General features: G+C 44.2%; 1 protein-coding gene across 1 annotated transcript in view; it reads left to right on the top strand.

The window, feature by feature from the left end:
* Positions 1 to 22,809, top strand: part of LOC132833296 (netrin receptor UNC5C-like) — a 149,346-nt gene that overhangs the window by 31,286 nt on the left and 95,251 nt on the right. Inside the window, exons 3-4 of the mRNA XM_060851461.1 lie at positions 3,206 to 3,349; positions 14,625 to 14,728. Of these exons, the coding sequence (XP_060707444.1) occupies positions 3,206 to 3,349; positions 14,625 to 14,728 (248 nt within the window). The remainder of the gene's footprint in view (positions 1 to 3,205; positions 3,350 to 14,624; positions 14,729 to 22,809) is intronic.

The raw sequence follows: 22,809 nt of genomic DNA, 5'->3' as shown, positions 1-22,809 counted from the left end.
AGATGACCAAACAAATGGATGAGGGTGAAGTGCTTGATGTTGTGTATGTGGATTTCAGTAAAATGTTTGATAAGGTTCCCCACGGTAGGCTATTGAAGAAAATATGGAGGTGTGGGATTGAGGGTAATTTAGCAGTTTGAATCAGAAATTGACTAGCTGAAAGAAGACAGAGGGTTTAGGTTGATGGGAAATCTTCATCCTGGAGTTCAGTTATTAGTGGTGAACGGCAAGGATCTGTTTTGGTTCCACTGCTGTTTGTCATTTTTACAAATGACCTGGATGAGTATGAAGAAGGATGGATTAGTAACTTTGCAGACTTCACTCAGGTCGGTACAGTTGTTGATAATGCTGAAGGATGTTACAGGTTACAGAGGGACATAAATAAGCTGCAGAGCTAGGCTGAGAGATGGCAAATGGAGCTTAAAGCAGAAAAGTATGAGGTGATTCACTTTGAAAGGAGCAACAGGAATACAGAGTACTGGGCTGATGGTAAGATTCTTGGTAGTGTAGATGAGCAGAGAGATCTCAATGTCCATGTGCGTAGATCCTGGAAGTTGCCACCCAGGTTGATGGGATTGTTAAGAAGGCATATGGTTTCTTAGCTTATATTGGTTAGAGGGATTGAGTTTCGGAGCCATGAGGTCAAGCTGCAGCTGTACAAAGTCCTGGTGCAGCTGCACTTGGAGTACTGCGTACAGTCTGGTCACCACTTTATAGTAAGGATGTGGTAGCATTGGAAAGGGTGCAGAGGAGATTTGCCAGATGTTGCCCAGTATGAAGGAAGGTTTTATGAGGAAAGGCGAAGGACTTGAGGCTGTTTTAGTTGGAGAGAAGGTCGAGAGGTGACTTAATAGAGACATACAAGATGATAAGAGGATTAGATAGGGTGGACAGTGAGAACGTTTTCCCTTGGATGGTGATGGCTAGCACTAGGGAACTTACTTTTAAATTGAGGGGTGATCGATATAGGACAGGTAGTTTCTTTACTGAGAAAGTATTAAGAGCGTGGAACGCCCTGCCTGCAGGTATAGTACACTTGCCAACTTTAAAGACATTTAAATGGTAATTGGATAAACATAGAGATGATAATGGAATAATGTAGGTGAGATGGGCTTCAGATTGGTTTCACAGGTTGGCGCAACATCGAGGGCCGAAGGGTCTGCACTGTGCTGTAATGTTCTATGTTTTATGTACTTTGTGGTAAGTACAGTTCACATCTCCCTCACACATACAGCAACTGTTTAATGCATTTTAAGAGTCAAGACTCACCTCTGAAGGCAATGCCAAGTTCATTATTCTATGTGTGACAAACTCTGACGTCAATTATTTTTAAAATTACGTGAACTGAATCGGGATGTTGGGCTAGGAGGAGGCCATTCGGTCCCCTGAATCTGTTACACCATTCATTGATGTTGTGGCTGATCTGCATCTTAACTCGGCCATCTACCTTTACATTTCCCCCTCATCCTCATCCATTCTCCCCCACACCCCCTACAGATGTGAAACTTGTAACAGAGAGGGAAGTTTTCAAATTCAATAAATCCTGTAAATTGTGATCAAACATGAGGAAAAAACAATGAAGTCTGTTGGAGTGTTGGAAATCCCAACGGGTTCACCTGTATCCTCCCAGGCGCGGAGCCTGGCTCAGCTGTGACTCCAGTCCTACCCGGTGTGGAGATCACAGTGAGCTCTGAAATAGCATTCCCGCTAACACCAGGATAAGGGCACTGTCATCTCATGGACTTCAGGGACTCAATGGCATGAACAGTGGTGTGGTGATGAATCAATCAATCATAGATTGCCTATAGTGTGGAAACAGGCCCTTCAGCCTAGCAAGTCCACACTGACCCTCTGAAGGGTAACCCATCCGACCCAGACCCCCTATTGCTCTACATTTACCCCAACTTGTGCAACTAACCTACACATCCCTGGACATTATGGGCAATTTAGCATGGCCAATTCACCTAAGCTGTACATCTTTGGTTTGTGGAAGGAAACCCACACAGACACGGGGAGAATGTGTAAACTCTACACAAACAGTCACCCGAGTCTGGAATCGAACCCAGGTCCCTGGCGCTGCGAGGCAGCAGTGCTAACCACTGAGCCACCGTGCCACCCCATGATGGTTGACCATTGCTGGGAAGATACTCAGGGATATGGGATAATGCAGGAAGATGGGACAGCCATTGTCTTGTTGAACTGCAGAGCAGCTTCAAAGGCCTTATTGATCTGCTCCTCAAATATTTTTCATTCTTTATTTTCTCACGGGATGGGGGTATCACAGGCATGACCAGCATTTGTTGCCCATCCCTAATTGCCCTTGAACTGAATGCAAAGGACTGTTATGAGTCTACCACATTGTTGTGCTTCTGGTGTCACAGACAAATCAGACTGGGTAAAGGTTTCCTCCCTGAAAGATATTAGTGGACCAGATGGATTTTTACAGCAGTTGCTGAGATTAGGTTTGTTATACAGATTTATGAATTGAACGTCTACCAGCTGTGAGGGTCGGATTAGAACCAGGGCAGAACATTAGTCTGGGTTTTGGATTGCTCAAACAGTAATAATCCTGTTATACAATCACTGAATTGAACAAGGCCATTCAACCCATCTCACATGTACTGGGTCTTAAAGGGAGCATTATTCTCTAGTGCCAACCTCCTGCCTTTTCCCCATACCCTCGTGAACTATTTCCATCCAAAACCCTCATTTGTGCAAGCATTTTTTTTTAACACTGATCTTCCAACGAGCATCCCATTCAGTCCCACCCTATCCTGATAACCCTGCGTTTCCCATGCCTAATCCACAATTCTCTGGACACTATCAGGAATTTAGCACGGCTAATCCACCTCACCTTTGGATTGTTGGAGGAAACCCAAGCAGTCACCCTGAGGCTGGAATTGAACCCGTGTCCCTGGTGCTGTGAGGCAGAAGTGCTAACCATTGAGCCACCACTTTTGCTCCTATGTCCTACATTCCTTTGACGACTTATGGAATGTTGGGGGGGCTGTGTCTGTTTTCGGATTGAGGTCACCTCTCAGGTTATCCCTGAAAATTACCATGTGGATAATTAACTTGCCTACGGTGGTATTCTGTGTTTCTCACCATGGGGGCACGTTCCTTATACTGTTACGCTATTCGCATGTGACTGTGTGGTGAGCAGCACAGGGAACTAATGACCTAAATGAATTCTTGTACCTGGCAGGCCTCATTGTCAGGGAGGTGAGCATCGAGATATCCCGGCAACAGGTGGAAGAACTCTTTGGACCAGAGGACTACTGGTGCCAGTGTGTTGCCTGGAGTTCCGCAGGAACAACCAAGAGTCACAAATCCTACGTCCGGATTGCTTGTGAGTATTGGAAAAACCAACAAGAGAGATTGCTGATGTTGACATTGCTACATCATTTTAGCTAGTGGTTTAACAATGGTGAATAACTAGAATTACTGATGCTGGTCGGAAATAATCCTGGCCGTTTTATCATCTGACCTTCCAACTCACAATCTTGTGAAATAATCTTGCCCTCCTTCCAATTTTGTTAAAAAATGTTCAATGAAAGTATTCAAAGAAAATGTAAAAAAAAAGCCCACTTTATTTAAATCTCCTTGCGGTTTTCCTCCTGAATCTTGCTTGATTGATCTTAAATTCCTGGAGACTCCAGTGCAAACTGGAGAATTGGCGACCTTAACAATAAATCCAAGATTGCAACTGAGCTGCCTCTGTAATACGTGAGGCTGTCTCAGAAGTGATTTATTTTGTGTTTGCCTAAATATTCTATCAGCACAAGGTGTCAGTCATGTGCAACTCAATCTGCTTTCACCCTTCATTTTGAGTCAATGGCTTGCATTTATGTAGCGCCTTCTGCTGTGTAAAATGTCCCACTGTAATTTGCAGGATGGTCACAGGATAACAATTGGTTACGAGCCATACAAGGAGAGCAAGCTGACTGAAACCTGGTCAAAATGTCAGTCTTAAGGGGAGAGACCAGCCAGGTAGAGACATTTGTTGGGGGGGGGGGGGGGGGGGTTGGTGGGGGGAGCGTGAGATCTGTTGGTTGGAGGTTAGGGGGCTTGTTGAGGGCAAACTCCTGACTTCAGGGTCTCAGGCTGCTGAACGCAAGGCAACTATTTGAGGATGTTCAAGTAGCTGCACATGGAATGGATATTTCAGAGGGCTGTGTTTAAGCAGAGGATGAGGAGTTGAGAGAACGTGAAAGAATTTGCAATTAAGAGTAAAAATTGTAGGATTAGGGCATTATCAGGTGTAAATCCATTATACGTCATTGACATACTCTGAGTTAAAACCCAGGTTTTCAATGAACAGAGATTTCTCAGAGTTAAGGTTTTTTAATGAATTGGTTGGGTTGTCTTGTGACACAGTGGTAGTAACACTACCCCTAGGCAAGTAGGTGCAGGTTCAAGTCCCACTTGTTCCTGACATGTGTAATAACCTATTTAATTTGGCTGATCAGAAAAATAGGTTAAATGAACTGACTAGAACCTATCTCACAGGGTCAAGGATAGCGCTTCATGTAAATTTTCCCAAATTATTCCTTAATCACACATCAACATGTTCTTGCTCAGAACAAGGACATGTTCATGGAGCTCCCCTTAAGGCATTCCCATGTATCCTCATTTAAAGCTGAGGGAATTATGACATCCACCATAGATGTCACTGTTAAAGTTTCCTTAATTGGTTTCTTTCGATTGCCTGTTGACTGGAAGCATTGTGGTTGCAAGTAAAAGGCAGTCATTGCTTTGTGTTACCAGATGATGACCCAGTAGAGCTGTGAAAATCATATTCCAGACATTTTGTTGCATACTCAACAATGCTGCTTAAAACATTGAGACAATTCACCGCAACTCAATTCATCTGGAGTCCAATTCGATAGGCCGGTGTTGAAAGTCTCCCACAACAGATTGAGTGGCCACTGTCCGTCTTGTTTTTTTTACTCTTGTATGGGACATTGGCAGCATTGGCATTTATTGCTCATCCCTAGTTGTCCTTGATATGTCTTAGCCAGCCTATAAAAGATCCAACCACATTGCTATGGATCTGGATTCACACATTAGCCTGACCAAGGAAGAACAGTAGATTTCCTTCTCTAAAGAACATTCCTGAACCTGTAGTGGTTCTGTTCGCCGAGCTGGGTGTTTTTGTTGCAAACGTTTCGTCCCCTTTCTAGGTGACATCTTCAGTGCTTGGGAGCCTCCTGTGAGGCGCTTCTGTGCTGATTCCTCTGGCATTTATACTGGTTTGAATCTGCCACTTCCGGTTGTCAGTTGCTGTCCGCTGCAGTGGCCGGTATATAGGGTCTAGGTTGATGTGTCTGTTGATAGAATTTGTGGATGAGTGCCATGCCTCTAGGAATTCCCTGGCTGTTCTTTGTTTGGCCTGCCCTATAATAGTGGTGTTGTCCCAATCGAATTCGTGTTGTTTGTCATCGGAGTGTATGGCTACTAGGGATAGCTGGTCGTGTCAGGACTGGCCACACTCCCATACATCAGGAGCATTTCTGAACTGACAGCCAGACTGCTGCAACCACTAGGACTCATATCAGCACACAAACCAACAGCCACCCTCAGACAACAACTCACCAGGACAAAGGACCCGATACCCAGCATGAGCAAAACCAACGTAGTGTACAAAATCCCATGCAAGGACTGCACAAAACACTACATAGGACAAACAGGAAGACAGCTAACAACCTGCATCCATGAACACCAACTAGCCACGGGACGAAACGTTTGCAACAAAAACTCCCAGCTCGGCGAACAGAACCACAACAACGAGCACCCGTGCTACAAATCTTCTCACAAACTTTGAATTCCTGAACCTGTTGGGTTTGACAACAATTGACGGCATTGGATTAGCTTTTCACTTCAGATTATATTCTCTTTATTGAATTCAAGTTTCACCATCTCTCATGGTGGGATTTAAACCCATGTCCCCACGTGTTATTCTGGTGCTCTGGATTACTAACCCAGTGACGTTGACACGACACCACTATCTCCTCCACAAAGGATTACTTGCCTGTGGGCAGCTGAAAGCCTCAATCTCTGACGAGAACATGTTTCCAGGAAGAGCTGCTTCTTGTTTATTTCTCGATGGGATGTGGGCAACACCAGACTTTATTGCCCATCCTGAATTACCCAGAGGTCAGTTGAAAGTCAACCACATTGCAGGGATCTGAATCACATGTAGGCCAAACCAGGTAAGGATGGCAGTTTCCTTCCCTAAAGGAGATTAGCGAACCAGATGGTTTTTACGACAATTGACAATGGTCACAAGGTCTCCATTTGGTTAGCTTTTTATTCAAGATTTTATTGAATTCAACTATCACCATCTGCTGTACCCCATGTTCATAGAGGATTACCCTGGGATTCTGGATTGCAAGACCCATTACATTAACACTGCAATGATTGTGGCCAGGCATCGCAGGAGCTAAGTTCAGGATCATGTCACCATTTGGGAAAGCAAGTCTACAGGGATAGCTTCACTTTCCTTAATTTCAGGAGTGACGCATGGTTCACTCTCCTGTCTAAAAGCCTCAGTTTATAACATTGTCAGAATGTACAGCAGACTGCCACAGTACTGCACTGGGAGTAACAGCCAGATATTGTGCTGGGGTGTCTGGAGTAGGACTTGAACCCAAAATGTTCTGATATGATCGTACCAGTGTCAGAGCCAAGGCTGACATCAATAATTCACGTTCCTGGCAGTAATGACTCCTTCTAACTAACAAAGGAGTCAAAGGTTGAGGCCAAAACATTGAAGACTTTCAAGAAAGATGTAGATACAGTTCCTAGGACTAAAGGGATCAAAGAGTATGGGGGAGAGAAAGGGATTAGGGAACAGATTTAGGGTGGCATGGTGGCTCAGTGGTTAGCACTGCTGCCTCGCAGTGCCAGGGAACCAGGTTTGATTCCAACCTCGGGTGACTGTCTGTGTGAAGATTGCACATTCCCCCCATGTCTGCGTGGGTTTCCTCCTGGTGCTCCAGTTTCCTCCCACTGTCCAAAGATGTGCAGGTTTGGTGAATTGGCCATGCTAAATTGCCCAAAGTGTTCAGGGATGTGTAGGTTAGGTGCATTAGTCAGGGGTAAATATGGGGTAGGGGGAATGGATGTGTTTGGGATACTCTTTGGAGGGTCGGTGTGGACTTGTTGGGCCTCATAGCCTGTTTCAACACTGTGGAGATTCTACATAAAGTTGGATGATTAGCCATGATCATAGTAAATGGCAGAGCAGGCTTGATGGACTGAATGGCTTACTGTTACTCCTATTTCTGTGTTTCTGTGATTCTCCTGTGTGTTTGGTTTGTATTTGTTTACGTGGATAAGCATCTTCCTCCCACATTGTCGGTGCTTTAGTTCTGCTTTCAAGCCACCCCTCACCAGGTCACTCGGACATCTCACAGGATAACTTGAGCTATCTAAAAGTAGCAATCCCTTCATCTCAACCAGGCTGTTGCTGTTACCAGTTTAAAAGTCAGTAGTGTGCCAGGGTGAAAGGGCATTTCATTACAATTCTCAGTTATACTTGAAGGAAAAGATTTGCTCACATTCAGCTAATTAATAATGCTCTCATTATATTAAAGAACCCACATGCCAAAAATGCAATCAGTTAATACATGAACCCTGCATCAATGATCTGTATGATTGGAAAAGTTCCTTTGTAACAATACACTGAGACCTTCGTTAAAACTGAGCTCCCAGCTGGGCTATCCTTCGGTCATCCAATTTTAAAAATTAAATTAGTTTACAAAGCTGCTTGAAATCAATCCTGTGGCAATGAAACATTAACCTTTAATTGGAATAGAAGGCACGAACCGCCATTTCCCATCATACTACTGTTTTACGGTTCCATCTCAGTGTTTGTGTTGTTTCATTCCACAACAAATAAGAACAGAGTGTGGTCCTTTTTCTCTAGAATAGAAGAGGCATGACTTTAATGGAGGTCTTGAAAAATTATGAACAGGACTAGTTCAGATAGATATGAAGAACCTCTTCCAAAAGTGAGACGATCCAAAACTAGAGACAATAAGATCATTACTAATAAAGCCAATTAGAAATTCAGGAGAAATCTTTGACCCGGGGAAACAATCTGAGAGGTGAACAATGCAGACTATATTTAAGGTGAAGCTAAAAGAGTACATGAGAAAGACAATTTTACCACATTCAGATGAACAATGGCCATATACTCAAAGACCTTTGCATGGTGCCCTAGCCACAGTCACAACCTCTTGGACATGGGAGAGAGATCTGGTGATGGTTGACCTTGACACTGGCACATTATTCAGTGATGGTTATGGCCTCTGGCCTTGACACTGACACGTTACTCAGTGATGGTTATGGCCTCTGGCCTTGACACTGGCACGTTACTCAATGATGGTTATAGCCTCTGGCCTTGACACTGGCACGTTACTCCGTGATGGTTATGGCCTCTGGCAACAAACTGCTTGGAAGTCCATCAGACGAGACAAGCAGCGGCAGGGAGCACAGTTGGCCAGGAAGGAGGCTCAGAGAAACCAGAGGCCAGACAAGACAGATCTTCTCAGCACACTGTCATCCTCTGCAGCAGAGACTCCCATGACCAAGCAGGGACCTTGAGCCGCACCCGAGTGAGAGTCAGTACAGAATTGACCCCTAACATGGCACAAACCGTTTGAGATGGAAGGCTGCCACTGCTACATGAAGGAGTTTGATCCAGAAAATTAATGGTGATGAGGAGATGAAAAAGTGGGGGAGAGTCCCATTTAGCATATTCCAGTTGGGCCCAAATGGCCAGTTTCTGTGTCTAGTGATATTATCACTTGACTATTAACCCAGGAACCCAGGCAACCTTCTGGGGACATGGGTTCAAATCCCACCATGGCAGATAGTGAAATTTGGATTCAATAAGTTCCCTTTAGGGCAGAGAACTGCCATCCTTACCTGGTCTGGTGTACATGTGACTCCAGACCCTCAGCAATGTGGGTGACTCTTAACTGCCCTCTGGACAATTAGTAATGGGCATTAAATGCTGGTCTATCCAGCAGTACCCACTTTCCATGAATAAATAATAAAAGTATTTGCTGCATTGACCATTTTTTAAGAAACTTTAATGAATGTGAAAACACAGCCAAGCTACAAGTGTGGGAGAGGGTCTGATGGCTGGTCCAGTGATAGGGTAGACCTCACCCACCCAAGGCCACCAGGGGAGGGGTCTCAGGCCTGCTACTGACTACCTGCCTTCACTTACTTGATCTGACACTCCTCTCCCACTCACAATTCAAATCTAATCAAGAAACTGGAAATCGACTGGGAAAATCTGATCAACTTCTATGACCTACCTGTAAAGGATGCATTTATGGAGTCAAATTCCCAGTGTCACCATATCCCTGAAATAACTCTACAAAGGCCAATATCCTGACACCCTTTATTTACATGACCCTGATGCAACTAGCACAGAACCAGCTCCCAAAGGGAGCAGACCCCCCGACACTCCTGTTTTTCTCTCTCTTTTTTATTTTTTTTTTATTTTTATTTACCCCCACACTACTGCCTAACTGCGGTGGTGCTTATTTTTCTGCCAGCACCCATGGTGTGTGTTTGTGCAGGTGTGAGTCACAGTGAAAGACACAAGGTGCACGAATCTTTATTCAAATTTCCACCACCAGGAGGATAGGAAAACACCCGGGTGGCCAGTGACAAGCAGTGCCCTTCACATCAAAGGGCAATGCTGTGTGATCAAACACTGAAGGGGAGGGCAGGGACTAAATCAAAATAGAGTTGCAGGGGGAAATAATGCACTCCACTCCCTGTGTTGGCCACCTCTCCCTGAACAGTTCAAGGGTGTTGGTGAACACTCCTGTTTATATCTGCCAGCCTGGACTCCCTGATTAGACCAGGTTAACAGCCTCAGTCAGGGAACTTGTATTCGATGATGCCCAGCTGACTGACCTTGTTACAATCACTGTAGCCCCAACCCTACAGCAGCTGATAGTGCTGATACAGGGAACAGGATCAGGAGAAAACTGGCCCATTGGCATGCCTAGCAATGTTAGGGCTGTATGTTCCAGACATCTGCTGAAACCAGAATGGGGCACCATGTATGTTTTTTTCAACAATGACACATCATGTCACTGATTGAAGCAGTTGTCAAATGTTGGTAATGGGACTACTGGAAGACAAAAAAATCTGATTTTTCCCATAGAAACTGATAAATCATTGCAAGATTGACGGTCCAACAAATAGTACTTTGTTCACTTTCGAAGGTGCAATGAATCAAAGCACATCGTTGCTGTCCAATCTCTCACAAGGTAAAAGCTTTCTGCAGCTTACAAAGAACCATTGCACAGTCTGCACTAATACAGTGCTAACAACGTGCACACTGCTGCAGCCTCACTTGCTGTGGGCATTCAGGAAATCACACCCTCAGCTGACCCCTGAAATAACAACAACAGTACCCCGCATTTAAGTAGCCCCCACTTAGCTTACCAGAATAATGTCCTGAAGAAGGGTTACTGGATTCAAAGTGTTAACTTTATTTTTTTTCTCTGCGCAGATGCAGCCAGACCTGTTGAGTTTCTCCAACGCTTTCTGTTTTGTGTTTCAGATTTTGAGCATCCACAGTTCTTTGTTCTATATCAAAACAATGCATGGCCTCTTTCTGTGCATTAGGTTTTCCAATGATTCTATCCCACTTTGCATCAGAGTAAGAAACAAACTGTGATACAAAGTCAGAAAGAGCAGATGATCCAGTTAGTGAAAGGGGTAAATATACGAGAGCATCTTTAAGGAAGAGGACAGCCAGAGAGGATGGAGACACTAAGGGGAGCAATTTAAGGAGCATGTCACTCATCCGAAGACCATTTATAGCCTCCTTTAATAACCCAGCCCAGTTCTGTAAAACTAAAATCACCCTGGGAGATGGGAGAGTGCCTGTTTTACAGGATGTTTGTCGAAGAGACACAAGTTTTGATTCAGTTACAAAATGAACTGTGCTGCAAGCTATAAGACTATAAGACCATAAGACATAGGAGTGGAAGTAAGGCCATTCGGCCCATCGAGTGCACTCCGCCATTCAATCATGGCTGATGGGCATTTCAACTCCACTTACCAGCGTTCTCCCCGTAGCCCTTAATTCCTCGAGACAACAAGAATCTATCCATCTTTGCCTTGAAGACATTTAGCGTCCCGGACTCCACTGCACTCTGTGGCAATGAATTCCACAGGCCCACCACCCTCTGGCTGAACAAATGTCTCCGCATTTCTGTTCTGAATTGACCCCCTCTAATTCTAAGGCTGTGTCCACGGGTCCTAGTCTCCTCGCCTAATGGAAACAATTTCCTAATGTCCACCCTTTCCAAGCCATGTATTATCTTGTATGTCTCTATTAAGTCTCCCCTTAATCTTCTAAACTCCAATGAATACAATCCCTGGATCCTCAGCCGTTCCTCATATTGGCAGAATCAAGGGCTAGATGTCCAGTCAGGTGTCACCCACACATTCCCTGCTCACCACCTGTGCCAAGGAGAAAATCAAAACATTATGTTACATCTTTGGCAACCTCAAGTTTTGGCTGGCATGTAAAGGGCCATTTGCTAATTCTTTGGGGACTACGATAAAAGCACTGTGCTGCACATGCTGGAGATTTGACATATAAACTGAAAGTGTTGGAGAAACCCAGCAGGTCTGGCAGCATCTGCAGAAAGAGAAACAAAATCAACATTTGAAGTCTAACATGAATCTTCTTTCAGTTCTGAAGAAATGTTATACCTGGCTTGAAACGTTGACTCTCTCTCCACAGATGCTGCCAGACCTGCTGAGTTTCTCCAACACCTTTTTTGTTTGTTAAGTTTGAAGATAATGTTTTGATTTTTTTTGTCCTCAGAGTTCTCTTCTTTTTTACACATGTTATCTGTAGATTGTCGTGATGTAGGCTGCTTTCAGCTCAGCCAACCCATTGTCAGCTACTCATTGTCCCCATTATTAGCTTTCCTACTTCCCTGGCTTACTATCAATCATCGCTTTGTGTGTGTAACTTGCTTTCTGTCTCTCAGGTCTCTATCTCTATCTATTTGCTCGCTCCTTCTCCCCATTCCCTCCTATCATCAGCATGTATACTATCTTTTCCGAGCTACTATCAGTTCTGAAGTAGGACGACTGGCCTCTAAACGTTAACTCTACTTTCTCTCTGCTGAGAGACCTGCTGCATTTCTCCATCAATTTCTGTTTTTCTTTCAGGTTTCCAGCATCTGTAGTTCTTTGTTTTATTTTCGGCCTATAGATTGTGTTCCTGTCCCCAGTTCATATCTTCTATTCTATTATCACTACGCAAGATTTCAACATGTTCTGACTCTGCATTAATCTACTGGGACATTATTTCAATTGGTAGACAAATATATTTATTAAAATGTGAGCTTTTATCATTTCTACATGTTCTCATTGTTTCAAAAGGATTTTAAAGTAATTTCATTCATTTAGTGCCTTTCACATACTCCAAATGTCTTAAAGCAGTTTATAGACATTAAACTTTGTAAAGACTTGTCACTATTGTAATGTAGGTAAAAACTATGACTGCAGATGCTGGAAACCAGATTTTGGATTAGAGGTGCTGGAAAAGCACAGCAGTTCAGGCAGCATCCGAGGAGCAGTAAAATCGACGTTTCGGGCAAAAGCCCTTCATCAGGAATACAGTTGTAATGTAGGAAATACGATGGCCATTAATGTAATATTGGCCCAATAATCTGTTTGTGGGATGTTGGTTAAGGGAGAAATATTCTCCAGGATATCAAGGAAGAGCTCTCTGTTGAAATGGCTTAGTGGTATTTCTTACATCCCTTTAAGAGGGTCTTATTTTAATGTTCCTTCTGAAACACAGCACCTCCAACCATTCAACAGCACCTCAACACTGCACTGAGGTCTCAGGTTTGGTTAAGTGTTCAGGACCCTTAGTTTAAATCCATAACCCATTGTCTCAGAGACTAATTGATTCATTCATTCATTTATTGTTGTCATGTGTACCGAGATACAGTGAAAAGTGTTGTTTTGTGTGCTCTACAGGCAGTTTGTACCACACAAGGTGCATCAGGGTAGCAGAACAGAGAAGGTATAGAGAGAGAGAGAGAGAGAGAGATATCAGAATTAACGTGAGCTAAACTAAACTCATTGTGTGTTGTAAGGAAATCCATAACGTAAGTTTTATAACTGACAGATGATGTTGTCTTATTTGATTTATTGTTGTCATATGTACCTGGGTACAGTGAAAAGTGTTGTTTTGTGTGAAGTAAAGGCAGATCATGCCACACAACAACCATAAAGTGATGGAATAGATGGAGAAGAGGTATCTGAAGCTATGTGATATCGAGACAGAGTAGACAGAGAGTAGCTCTTCCTGTTGGCAGAAGATGCAGAGTTGAAGTGGATGGCAAAAAGCCACAAGGACAACACAAAGAAAAACAATTGCTTTTTGGAATTGGACGAGCATGCAAACATTTCCAAGGTTGCAGTGTCCAGGGGAATGGCGGAGGGGAGAGGCACCAGTTGCTGGGCACCATGGGGCAAATATCCTCTTTCTCTGCAAAAAGCGTTCTTTGTTGGCCATCTCCAATGGTTGCTTTAGTTGAGTGAAATCAAACACTCAGACTGAGGTTTAGACTCTGACCGCCCACATTGTTAACTGATACGATACTCCTCTGCTAATTTAAACCAGCAACACAGATAAGATTCATCCCGTGTAATAATCTGTTAAAATTCGAGAGCCAAAGAACGATCCCAAAAGTCACTCTTTTAGGTAAACATTAACTTTTTTTTATGTCTAACAGAGAATACTAACGAACAACTATTTACAACTCCTTTCTCTTAAACCTATATTTTATATCCTCCTTACAATACTTGTCCAATAAAATAAATCCCAATTATGATTTACAGAAAAATAATCATGTTTCAAAACCAGTTAGCTTTCCTGCATTTCCTCTGTAGATTTTCTGTCCAGGTTGGTGTCAGTTTTTTTTCCCCTCTGTGTAAACTCCTTCTCCAGACAGGTACCTCTCAGAGAGCTCTCACTCACAGCCTAGATCCGTGTAAACTCCTTCTCCAGACAGGTACCTCTCAGAGAGCTCTCACTCACAGCCTAGATCAGTTGGTCTTTTGACAGTTCTCCTAGCTGCTCTGGCTAACTGTTCAAAATGTCGGATATTTATGCCCCAAAACATCAGGTCGTTTCATTGGTTTTAATACTGTCAAAATACTAAATTCAAACTTGATTGGAGTTTGATATCTTGGGGCATAATTTAAGCTGATTGGCTGAATTTGAATTTGTTTTTGTCTCATGACAACCCAGCTACACTAGCTGTTTTTACTAAATGTTACATAGTTACCTTGTCCTGGACTCTCTGTTCTTCGCTTAGTCCTTGCTAGCTTTTTCAACTCTCTTAAAGGTGCAGTACCCCTACACCTTCACACCATTATGAATTGTCCCGGATTACCATTCTAGTACCATTAAACTGTGGCATTGGTGACATCATAAGGGCAACACAGTCAGTTGATGGTGTTGCCATCTGCTGATGGTTGCCTTTCCCACCTGTAAGCATTTACTGCTGTAAGTTGGAGGTTAATGACCTGTCTCATCTGTTGTTCAGATCTACGGAAGACCTTTGAACAGGAGCCACTGGGGAAAGAGGTATCGATCGAGCAGGAAGTTCTGCTTCAGTGTCGTCCCCCTGAAGGAATCCCATTGGCTGAGGTGAGTGCAAGACGTGCCTCCAAATGCAATTGCCCCACTGAGCCACCCTGGCAGGATTTGCTCAGAGGTTAATATGAAGCCATAATTTTAAATAAATAGAACCTAATATGATTAATGAGTTGTAATAAAGTAGTTACCATGTGCTTCTGGCTGAAAAGCTTGATCGGTAAAGATTAATGGATTTGAATTTAGTTAAAACATGCACTGCAGACAAATTCTCTTGATTTACTGGACTCAGGTGGAGGTATTTACAAACTGTTCCCTTTCCTGGTCCTGAGTGGACTCAGTGGTTCACTTCAATGGCTTTGACATCCCCCATTTTCAAAGGTTGGGCCGCACTGATCAACTGCGATTGCCTTCCACAGAACCTGGAGTTGCCAACTCTGTTTGGACACACTCCTGGAGGGTTAGTTACATATACATTAGATTTCTTACAGCATGGAAACAGGCCCTTCGGCCCAACAAGTCCACACCAACCCTCTGAAGAGCAACCCACCCAGACCCATTCTCCTACATTTACCCCTTCACATAATATTACGGGCAATTTTGCATGGCCAGTTCACCTAACCTGCACATTTTTGGACTGTGGGGAGAATGTGCAAACTCCACACAGACAGTTGCCTGGGGCGGGAATTGAACCCAGGTCTCTGGAGCTGCGAGGCAGCAGTGCTAACCACTGTGCCACCGTGCCACCTTGTGAGGCCAACCACCAACAGCATCTCTGTCCCCAGTCTCCCCCCCCAACCCCCGCCCTCCGCCAACTCTCTGGCCAATGGCTACCCAACATCGCTTTCGTTGCAAGGAGCATTTGGAAAATGAATGAACTTTCCGTTATACAATGGCACTAAAACAACCGGTTACTTTACACTCTCCACTGTTGCTTTAATGCAAAAGGAAGTTACTTCAACACACTCCACATGGACAGTTGCCTGAGGCTGGAATCAAACCTGGGACCCTGGGGCTGTGTGACACCACTGAGCCACCATGCCACTCCCAGGACCCATCAGAACTGCAAGGAACTGTTCGTCAGATCAGAGGCACACCCTGTCTTGTGCTTGCTGCTGATGGGTTGATAAGGCTTCTCAGATGGGAGCGGGGATGGGATAATAGGGACTGAAGGAAGCAGCCAACCAAGCGGGATCTCCAAGACTTCCACCAGGTTCCAGCCTTTTCTCCTCCTCCCTATCATCAGGCCTCAGAGATTCAGACCCATCACAAAGGTGTCAGACATTTCAAAGTCATTGTCATTCCGCCCTGTCCATTATGTGAGATATCTATTGATCAGTAAACCTCTGGAATCCAACTTTTCCTCAATTGCCAATAGTAGGAATGCCCAGCCTTCAGTTGGATCAGCCATGATCTTATTGAATGGTGGAAGAGACATGAAGGGCCAAATGGCCTAGTTCCTTTCCTCACCTGTATGTTGATAGCTTTCCATTCGATCATTGATGCTGAGCATTAAGTGTCTAGACCTTTCACAGGAGTGTGGTAGAGTCCAACAATTTGGAAAATGTTCTGAGACTACTCAACAAGCCAGTTCATACATAGCAAAGGTATTCTTTCAGCATGACATTTTGATAAAAGTCTGAAGGATAACTTAGCTCGACATTTTAAACAAATGCTTACCAGGATGTGTGTGTGGCTGGCTTGCCCAGCATTTACCCACTCCTCACTGCTCCTTCGGAAGGTGGTGATGGACTGCTGCACAGTGGGAGGCAGTGGCACGGTGGTAATGTCGCTGGACTAACATTCCAGAATCTCAGAGCAATATTCCCGCAATGTGGGTTCAAGCCTCACTATGGCATGTGATGGAACTTTAATTGAATAAGGATCTGGAGTAAAGAGCTGGTGACCATATAAACATTGTTGATTGTCAGGAAAACACCGTGTTGGTTGTGTGGGAAGGAAGCTGAAAATGTGTTGCTGGTTAAAGCGCAGCAGGTCAGGCAGCATCCAAGGAACAGGAAATTCGACGTTTCGGGCACAAGCCCTTCATGTGGGAAGGAAATCTGCCATCTTTACTTGGTCTGACTGACTTGTGACTCTGGACCCATAGCTATGGGATTAATTCTCAACTGTCCTCTGGGCAATTTGGGATGGGCAATAAATGCCATGATGCCAAAATCCTATGAATTAGCTTTTTTTTAAAGAAGGTCCGTGTGGTGCTGGTATACCAACAGTGCTGTTGGGGAGGGTGACTCAGTTTATTGACCCCGGAACAGTGATATAATTCTGAGTCAGGGGATTGTATAACATGGAAGAGAACTTAGAGGTGACAGTGTTAATGTGCATCTACTGCCCTTGTCTTCTCGGAGTTCATGGGTTTAGCAGGACGCTAATCCTTGCTTGATCGCGGATACAAGACTAAACTGAATTTATAGGAACAGGCAACAGAGAGGAACTTTTACTTGACATTCTCCTACCCATTAGTTTCTTCTTTACATTGTTTAATGACTCACAATTGTCATTTGATGATGCAGTCTTTATTGATTTAGTAGCTCCTTGTGCCTTTGTGAACTCTAACTATTCCAGCACACATATTGCTGACCTCACACACTCTGTAAACTGGAAGCTATTCAAAAACTCTTCTGCCTGTGTCTAATTCATACCAAGTACATCCATCTATTTCTCCTGTTTTGTGCTGACCTGCAGTGATTCTCTGTCATGAATATAAAATTCTCACCCTTATTTTCAAATCCTTCCATGGCCTTACCCCCTCCCTATCTCTGCAATCCCCTCCAACTGCTCTGGAGATATCTGCACTCTCTCTCATCCTGACCTCGATCATCCCGTGGTTTTAATTGCTCTGTTACTGGCACCCATACCTTCTGTTGCTCAGCTCCCAAACTTTGAAATCACTTCTAAATCTCTCCACCTTCCTTTCCTCTTTAAAGCCTTGGACCAAGTTTGGAAGCCATTTTACCTATTTCTGCCTTCTGCAGCTCATCATCATCGATTGTTTTACCCTGCATCCATGTGGGGGGTCTCATTATGGGAGAGGCGCCCAGGAAATATAAGTTGTTGTTGGAGTGATGACAGTGGGAAGATACTGCGAGGCATATGCAAGTTGATACTCGTGTATAAGTGTTACAAAAAACAGTTTGTAACATTGAGATATAACATGGATTTTAGCTGTTAGCTGTGTTCTGTGTTCTCTCAGTTAACGGCATGAATTGTTCCAAACTTCTGTGAAGACTCAGACTATTTAATTATTAAACACTATTTGTGCCTGAACGTCAAACATGCTTTCCCATTTTCTTGCGCAGATCTGCATATTACTTAAATATTGACGAGCATTATCTTTTCTCCATTGAATAAATAAACAATGTTTGTTCATCACCCAGGTGTTCCCACTTAAGTAATGCAGCACGATGCCAAGGTTAAATTATTAATAACTTCTAATGCCACTTTTCCTTCATATTCAAATTGGAGACACTGGTGTACAGCGTTCTTCCCTGATTCCGAATGGGAATGTGTCTGGGGAATGTTTATGGTTAACCTTTGAAGATAATCAGGGGATTTACTACATACAGAGTGCTGGCTGCTGCTGTCTCATACAACACACCCTCTCTGTGTATTGGTAGAACAAAAAACTGGGAGGTGTGCTCCAGTAGCAGCCCAGTTTTATGGTGGGAGAAATCGCATCTCCCCAACCTGGGTCAGCAACGATTGCAAGTCACAGACAGCAGGACGACTGTGCTTGGTGGCTGCTCTGTTCCTTCTGAGAGCGTGCTGAATCTAACTGTGTTAGAAGGAGTTCTTCTCAACTCTCTCTTAAAAGGGTCACCCCCCCCCTCCCTTTTCTGAGACAATACCCTCTGGCCCTTGACTCTCCCATGAGGGGACACATCCTCTTGTCATTTACCACAGATTATGTGTTGGTGGGAAGGAGGAGCGGGGGGACGGGGGTGGGGGTGGGGGGGGGGGGGAGTTGGAGATGTGGGGATGGAGGGGAGGGACAGGGACTCCTAACACCAGGTCTGCCCAGTTTTTCTGTGCCCCAGTAGAATGTCCCTGAGCTGCCTGAACAGCAGTCACAGACCCCGCCTTATGGTCAGAGTTGGAATTGCGGTTAGGCAGCCCACATCATAAAGGAGAAAGTGAGGTCTGCAGATGCTGGAGATCAGAGTCGAGAGTGTGTTGCTGGAAAAGCACAGCAGGTCAGGCAGCATCCAGAGCCCCAAACTTCGACTTTCCTGTTCCTCAGATGCTGCCTGACCTGTGCTTTTCCAGCACCACACTCTTAGCCTCAATCATAAAGTCATACAGCACAGAAACAGACCCTTTAGTCCAACCAGTCCATGCCAAACATAACCCCAAGCTAAACTACTCCCACCTGCCTGCTCCTGGCCCATATCCCTCCAAACCTTTCCTATTCATGGATTTGTCCAAATGTCTTTTAAACGCTATAATTGTGCACCAGTAGATTCAGGAACAGCTCCTTCCCAGCCATTATCAAACTGATGAATGGATTCTCTAGCCTTTACTAATGCTGATCTTGTTGACGCTGATCTCCCTTGTACACCCTGTTATTGTCTGCCTCCGTCTAAATCTTTTGTTCTGTACATCCTTGCTTACTATGATCTGCCTGCACTGCTCATAAACAAAGCTTTTCACTGTACTTCAGTACAAACAACAATAAATGAATAAATCAACCAATCACATCCAACACTTGCTCAGGAAGTTCATTCCACACACAAACCACGCCCTGTGTAAAACATTTGCCCCTCATGTCCTTTTTTAAATCTCTCTCCCCTCACGTTAAATATGTGCCCCCTAGCCTTGAAATCCCCCAGTCTGGGGGAAAGGCAACCACCACTACTCGCTCTGTAACCCTCGTGTCGAAAATTTTTTTCAAACTGAAAAGAACTGCAGAGATGCTGGAAATCAGAAATACAAACTGGACTTGCTAGCAAAGCTCAGCGGGTCTGGCAGCATCTGTGGAGAGAAAGCAGAGGTAACGTTTCCAGTCTGGTGACCCTTTCTTGGAATTTCTCAATGTCGCGTGATTATAAATGAGGTCACTGAATGCTCAGCGACCTGACCTCCTGCCCTACTGACTCCAGGATTGGCAAGGCATTCCTGCATTACATATCTGCCAGGGTCCCACACGGCCCCTGTCCCCACCCCTCCAGTAAATGGATCTTGAAACCCAACTTAAACCTTTCAAGTAAAGAATATTCATTTCCCACAGTCAACAGAAAAATAAAGGTACGAACTCAGCATGTAACAAAATAGAAGCCTTCAAAGCTGAAACAGTTACTTTCAAAACACAACCCCTTCATGTTACCCCGAGAAAAACTTAATCTGACCCCACCAAAAAAAACAAACATTGTCAAAATAAATCAGCAATAAATCACATAAATAACACTCCTCATATAACTAGTAAACTTTTTACATTATAGAGCAATCCCTTAGGTTGGGATCCATCTCCTGAGAAAGGGAGCAGTCAAAAATGAGATGGGCAGGAGTGAGACTGTGATTAAGGGGAGTGAGACTGTGCTAATGAGGTTTTTAGATTAGATTAGACTTACAGTGTGGAAACAGGCCCTTCGGCCCAACAAGTCCACACTGACCCGCCGAAGCGCAACCCACCCATACCCCTACATTTACCCCTTACCTAACACTATGGGCAATTTAGCTTGGCCAATTCACCTGACCCGCACATCTTTGTGACTGTGGGAGGAACGGTGACAAAGGGATTGAGACTGTAATGGGGGAGTGAGACTGTGATTGCGGGAGTGAGACTGTGATGGGGAAGTGAGACTGTGACAAACAGGGAGTGAGACTGTGATGGGGGAGTGAGACTGTGATGGGGGAGTGTGACTGCGATGGGGGAGTGTGACTGTGATGGGGGAGTGAGACTGTGATGGGGGAGTGAGACTGTGATTGGAGTACTGTGATTGTGATGGGGGAGTGAGACTGTGATGGGGGAGTGAGACTGTGATTGGAGTACTGTGATTGTGATGGGGGAGTGAGACTGTGATGGGGGAGTGAGACTGTGACAAGCAGGGAGTGAGACTGTATTGTCAGCGTGTGACGGTGACGTGAGGGAGGGAATGAGACTGATAGGATGTGTAACTGCTGTAACAGCGGTTCAAGTCAATCATCCAAAGAGGAAGAAGAGAAATATACATTAGCTTTGGATGATATCAATGTTTTTCCTTTTTTTAACCTGTTATTCTAGATAATCCAAACAACACAGAAATTACTAACAGTTCTGTGGGTATGCAGAATTATACCTGTTAAAAAAAGTTTTGAATTCCAACTATTTCAAAACTTGAGACCCAAATGAGGATGTGTTTTGTGTGGAACTTTGAGTTGGGTACAGCCTGGGTTGGCTTAGTGGGTGAGATGGGCAGGCACATGGCTTCCCAAGCAAGGGACAGCAGAGTTAGTGATCAGAGATTCCTGTCCTAACAAGGATATCACTGAGTGTGACAATGAACAGAGAAATAGATCCAGGGATCAATCCATCTCATTTATTGTTATCCCCTATTTCCCACTCCACAAAGTGATGAACCAGGAATTTTGGAGTGGTGCCAATTCAGCAGTATGGCTCTCTGCTTCAGAGGAGGGAGCATGCTGCCGTGGTACTGGATGAGGAGGCATATCGGATACTTGTCTTTATTAGGTAAGCCATCGAATATAAGAGCAATGATGTCATGATGGATATAACGTTAATTAGGCCAGAGCACTGTATGGAGTTTTGCCCACCACACTACAGGAAGGATGTGATAGCACTAGAGAGGTTACAGAGGAGATTCATCAGGATAATGCCTGGGCTTCAATGTTTCAGCCATGTAAAGAGACTAGATAGACTGCTGTTGCTTTCCTAAGTGCAAAGGAGACTGAGGAGGAATCTGATTAAGGTTTTTTTTTAATTCACTCATGAAACGTAGCCATCTCAGGGAGCAGTTAAGAGTCAACCTCCAGTTAGAGAGTCACATGTAGTTCAGACCAAGTAAGGATTTCTTTCCCTAAGGGACATTAGCCACCAGATGGGTTTCTCTGACAATCATTTCATGGTCATTACAAGACTCTTAATTCAAGATTCTCTTTAATGAATTCAAATTCCACCATGATAGGATTTGAACCAGGATGCCCAGAACTTGAGCTGAGCTATTGGACTATCGTCTAGCGCTAATACCACTAGGCCATTACCTCCCCAATGCACAAAGCTCTGAGGAGAGGAGACAGGATAGATCGGGAGAAGCTTTCCCCTTAGCAGAGAGGCCAATAACTGGGGGGCGGGGGGGGGGAGACACTGTCAAGGGAAAGAGGTTAAAGAGCAGTTGAGGGAAAAGAAACTATTATTCCAGACAGCTGTGGGTATTGTGAACTCACTAACAATAGGGTGATAGAACAAGGAACCCTCAAGATAGTTAAGAACTATATAGAGAAACAGTTGAAATGCCATAACATACAAGGCTATGGGCCAAGTGCTGGAACATGATATTAGAATGGATGGATGTTAAAGACTAATTGGCACAGATAAGCAGAAGGGTTTCTTCCTGTGCTGTAAAATTTCTATGACACTAAAACATCTAAGGATCCCTTCTCCGTGGAAACATCTTCCTGTTCTGTTTCCATTTGAGTCAGGCCACTGACAACTCTTCTTCTTCAACCCAAATTCATTGGCGGATCAGGAGAATGAGAGATGATTCTATTGAAGAATAGACACTTCAGAAGGTCTGAGCAGGGTAGTTGCTGGGAGAATATTACCCCTCATTAGGGCAACCCTGCCCACTCCCCAGGGAACACAGTTTAAACATAAAGAGTCATCCATTTAAGATAGAGTTCAAGGACAGCTTAATCTCTCTGAGGATCATTAATGTTTGAAATTCCCTTCCCCAGAGAGCTTTGGAGGTTGGGTGATTGAATATATTCAGGGCCTGGTTAAACAGATATTTCTGGTAAGGAAGCTACCATCATTTCTGAGGAAGTGTCACTGGACTTGAATCATTAACCCTGACTTCTCTGCACAGATGTTGACCGACTTGCTGAACTTTTCCAGCATTTCTGATTTTTGTTTCTAATTTCCAGCATCCACAGTTATTTCAGGTATAGATAGATATTTG

The sequence above is a fragment of the Hemiscyllium ocellatum genome, chromosome 36 (genome assembly GCF_020745735.1).
Source record: "Hemiscyllium ocellatum isolate sHemOce1 chromosome 36, sHemOce1.pat.X.cur, whole genome shotgun sequence".
Taxonomy (NCBI): domain Eukaryota; kingdom Metazoa; phylum Chordata; class Chondrichthyes; order Orectolobiformes; family Hemiscylliidae; genus Hemiscyllium; species Hemiscyllium ocellatum.
Note: the sequence above shows the minus strand (reverse complement) of the source record. Positions and strands in the feature narration are given on the sequence as shown.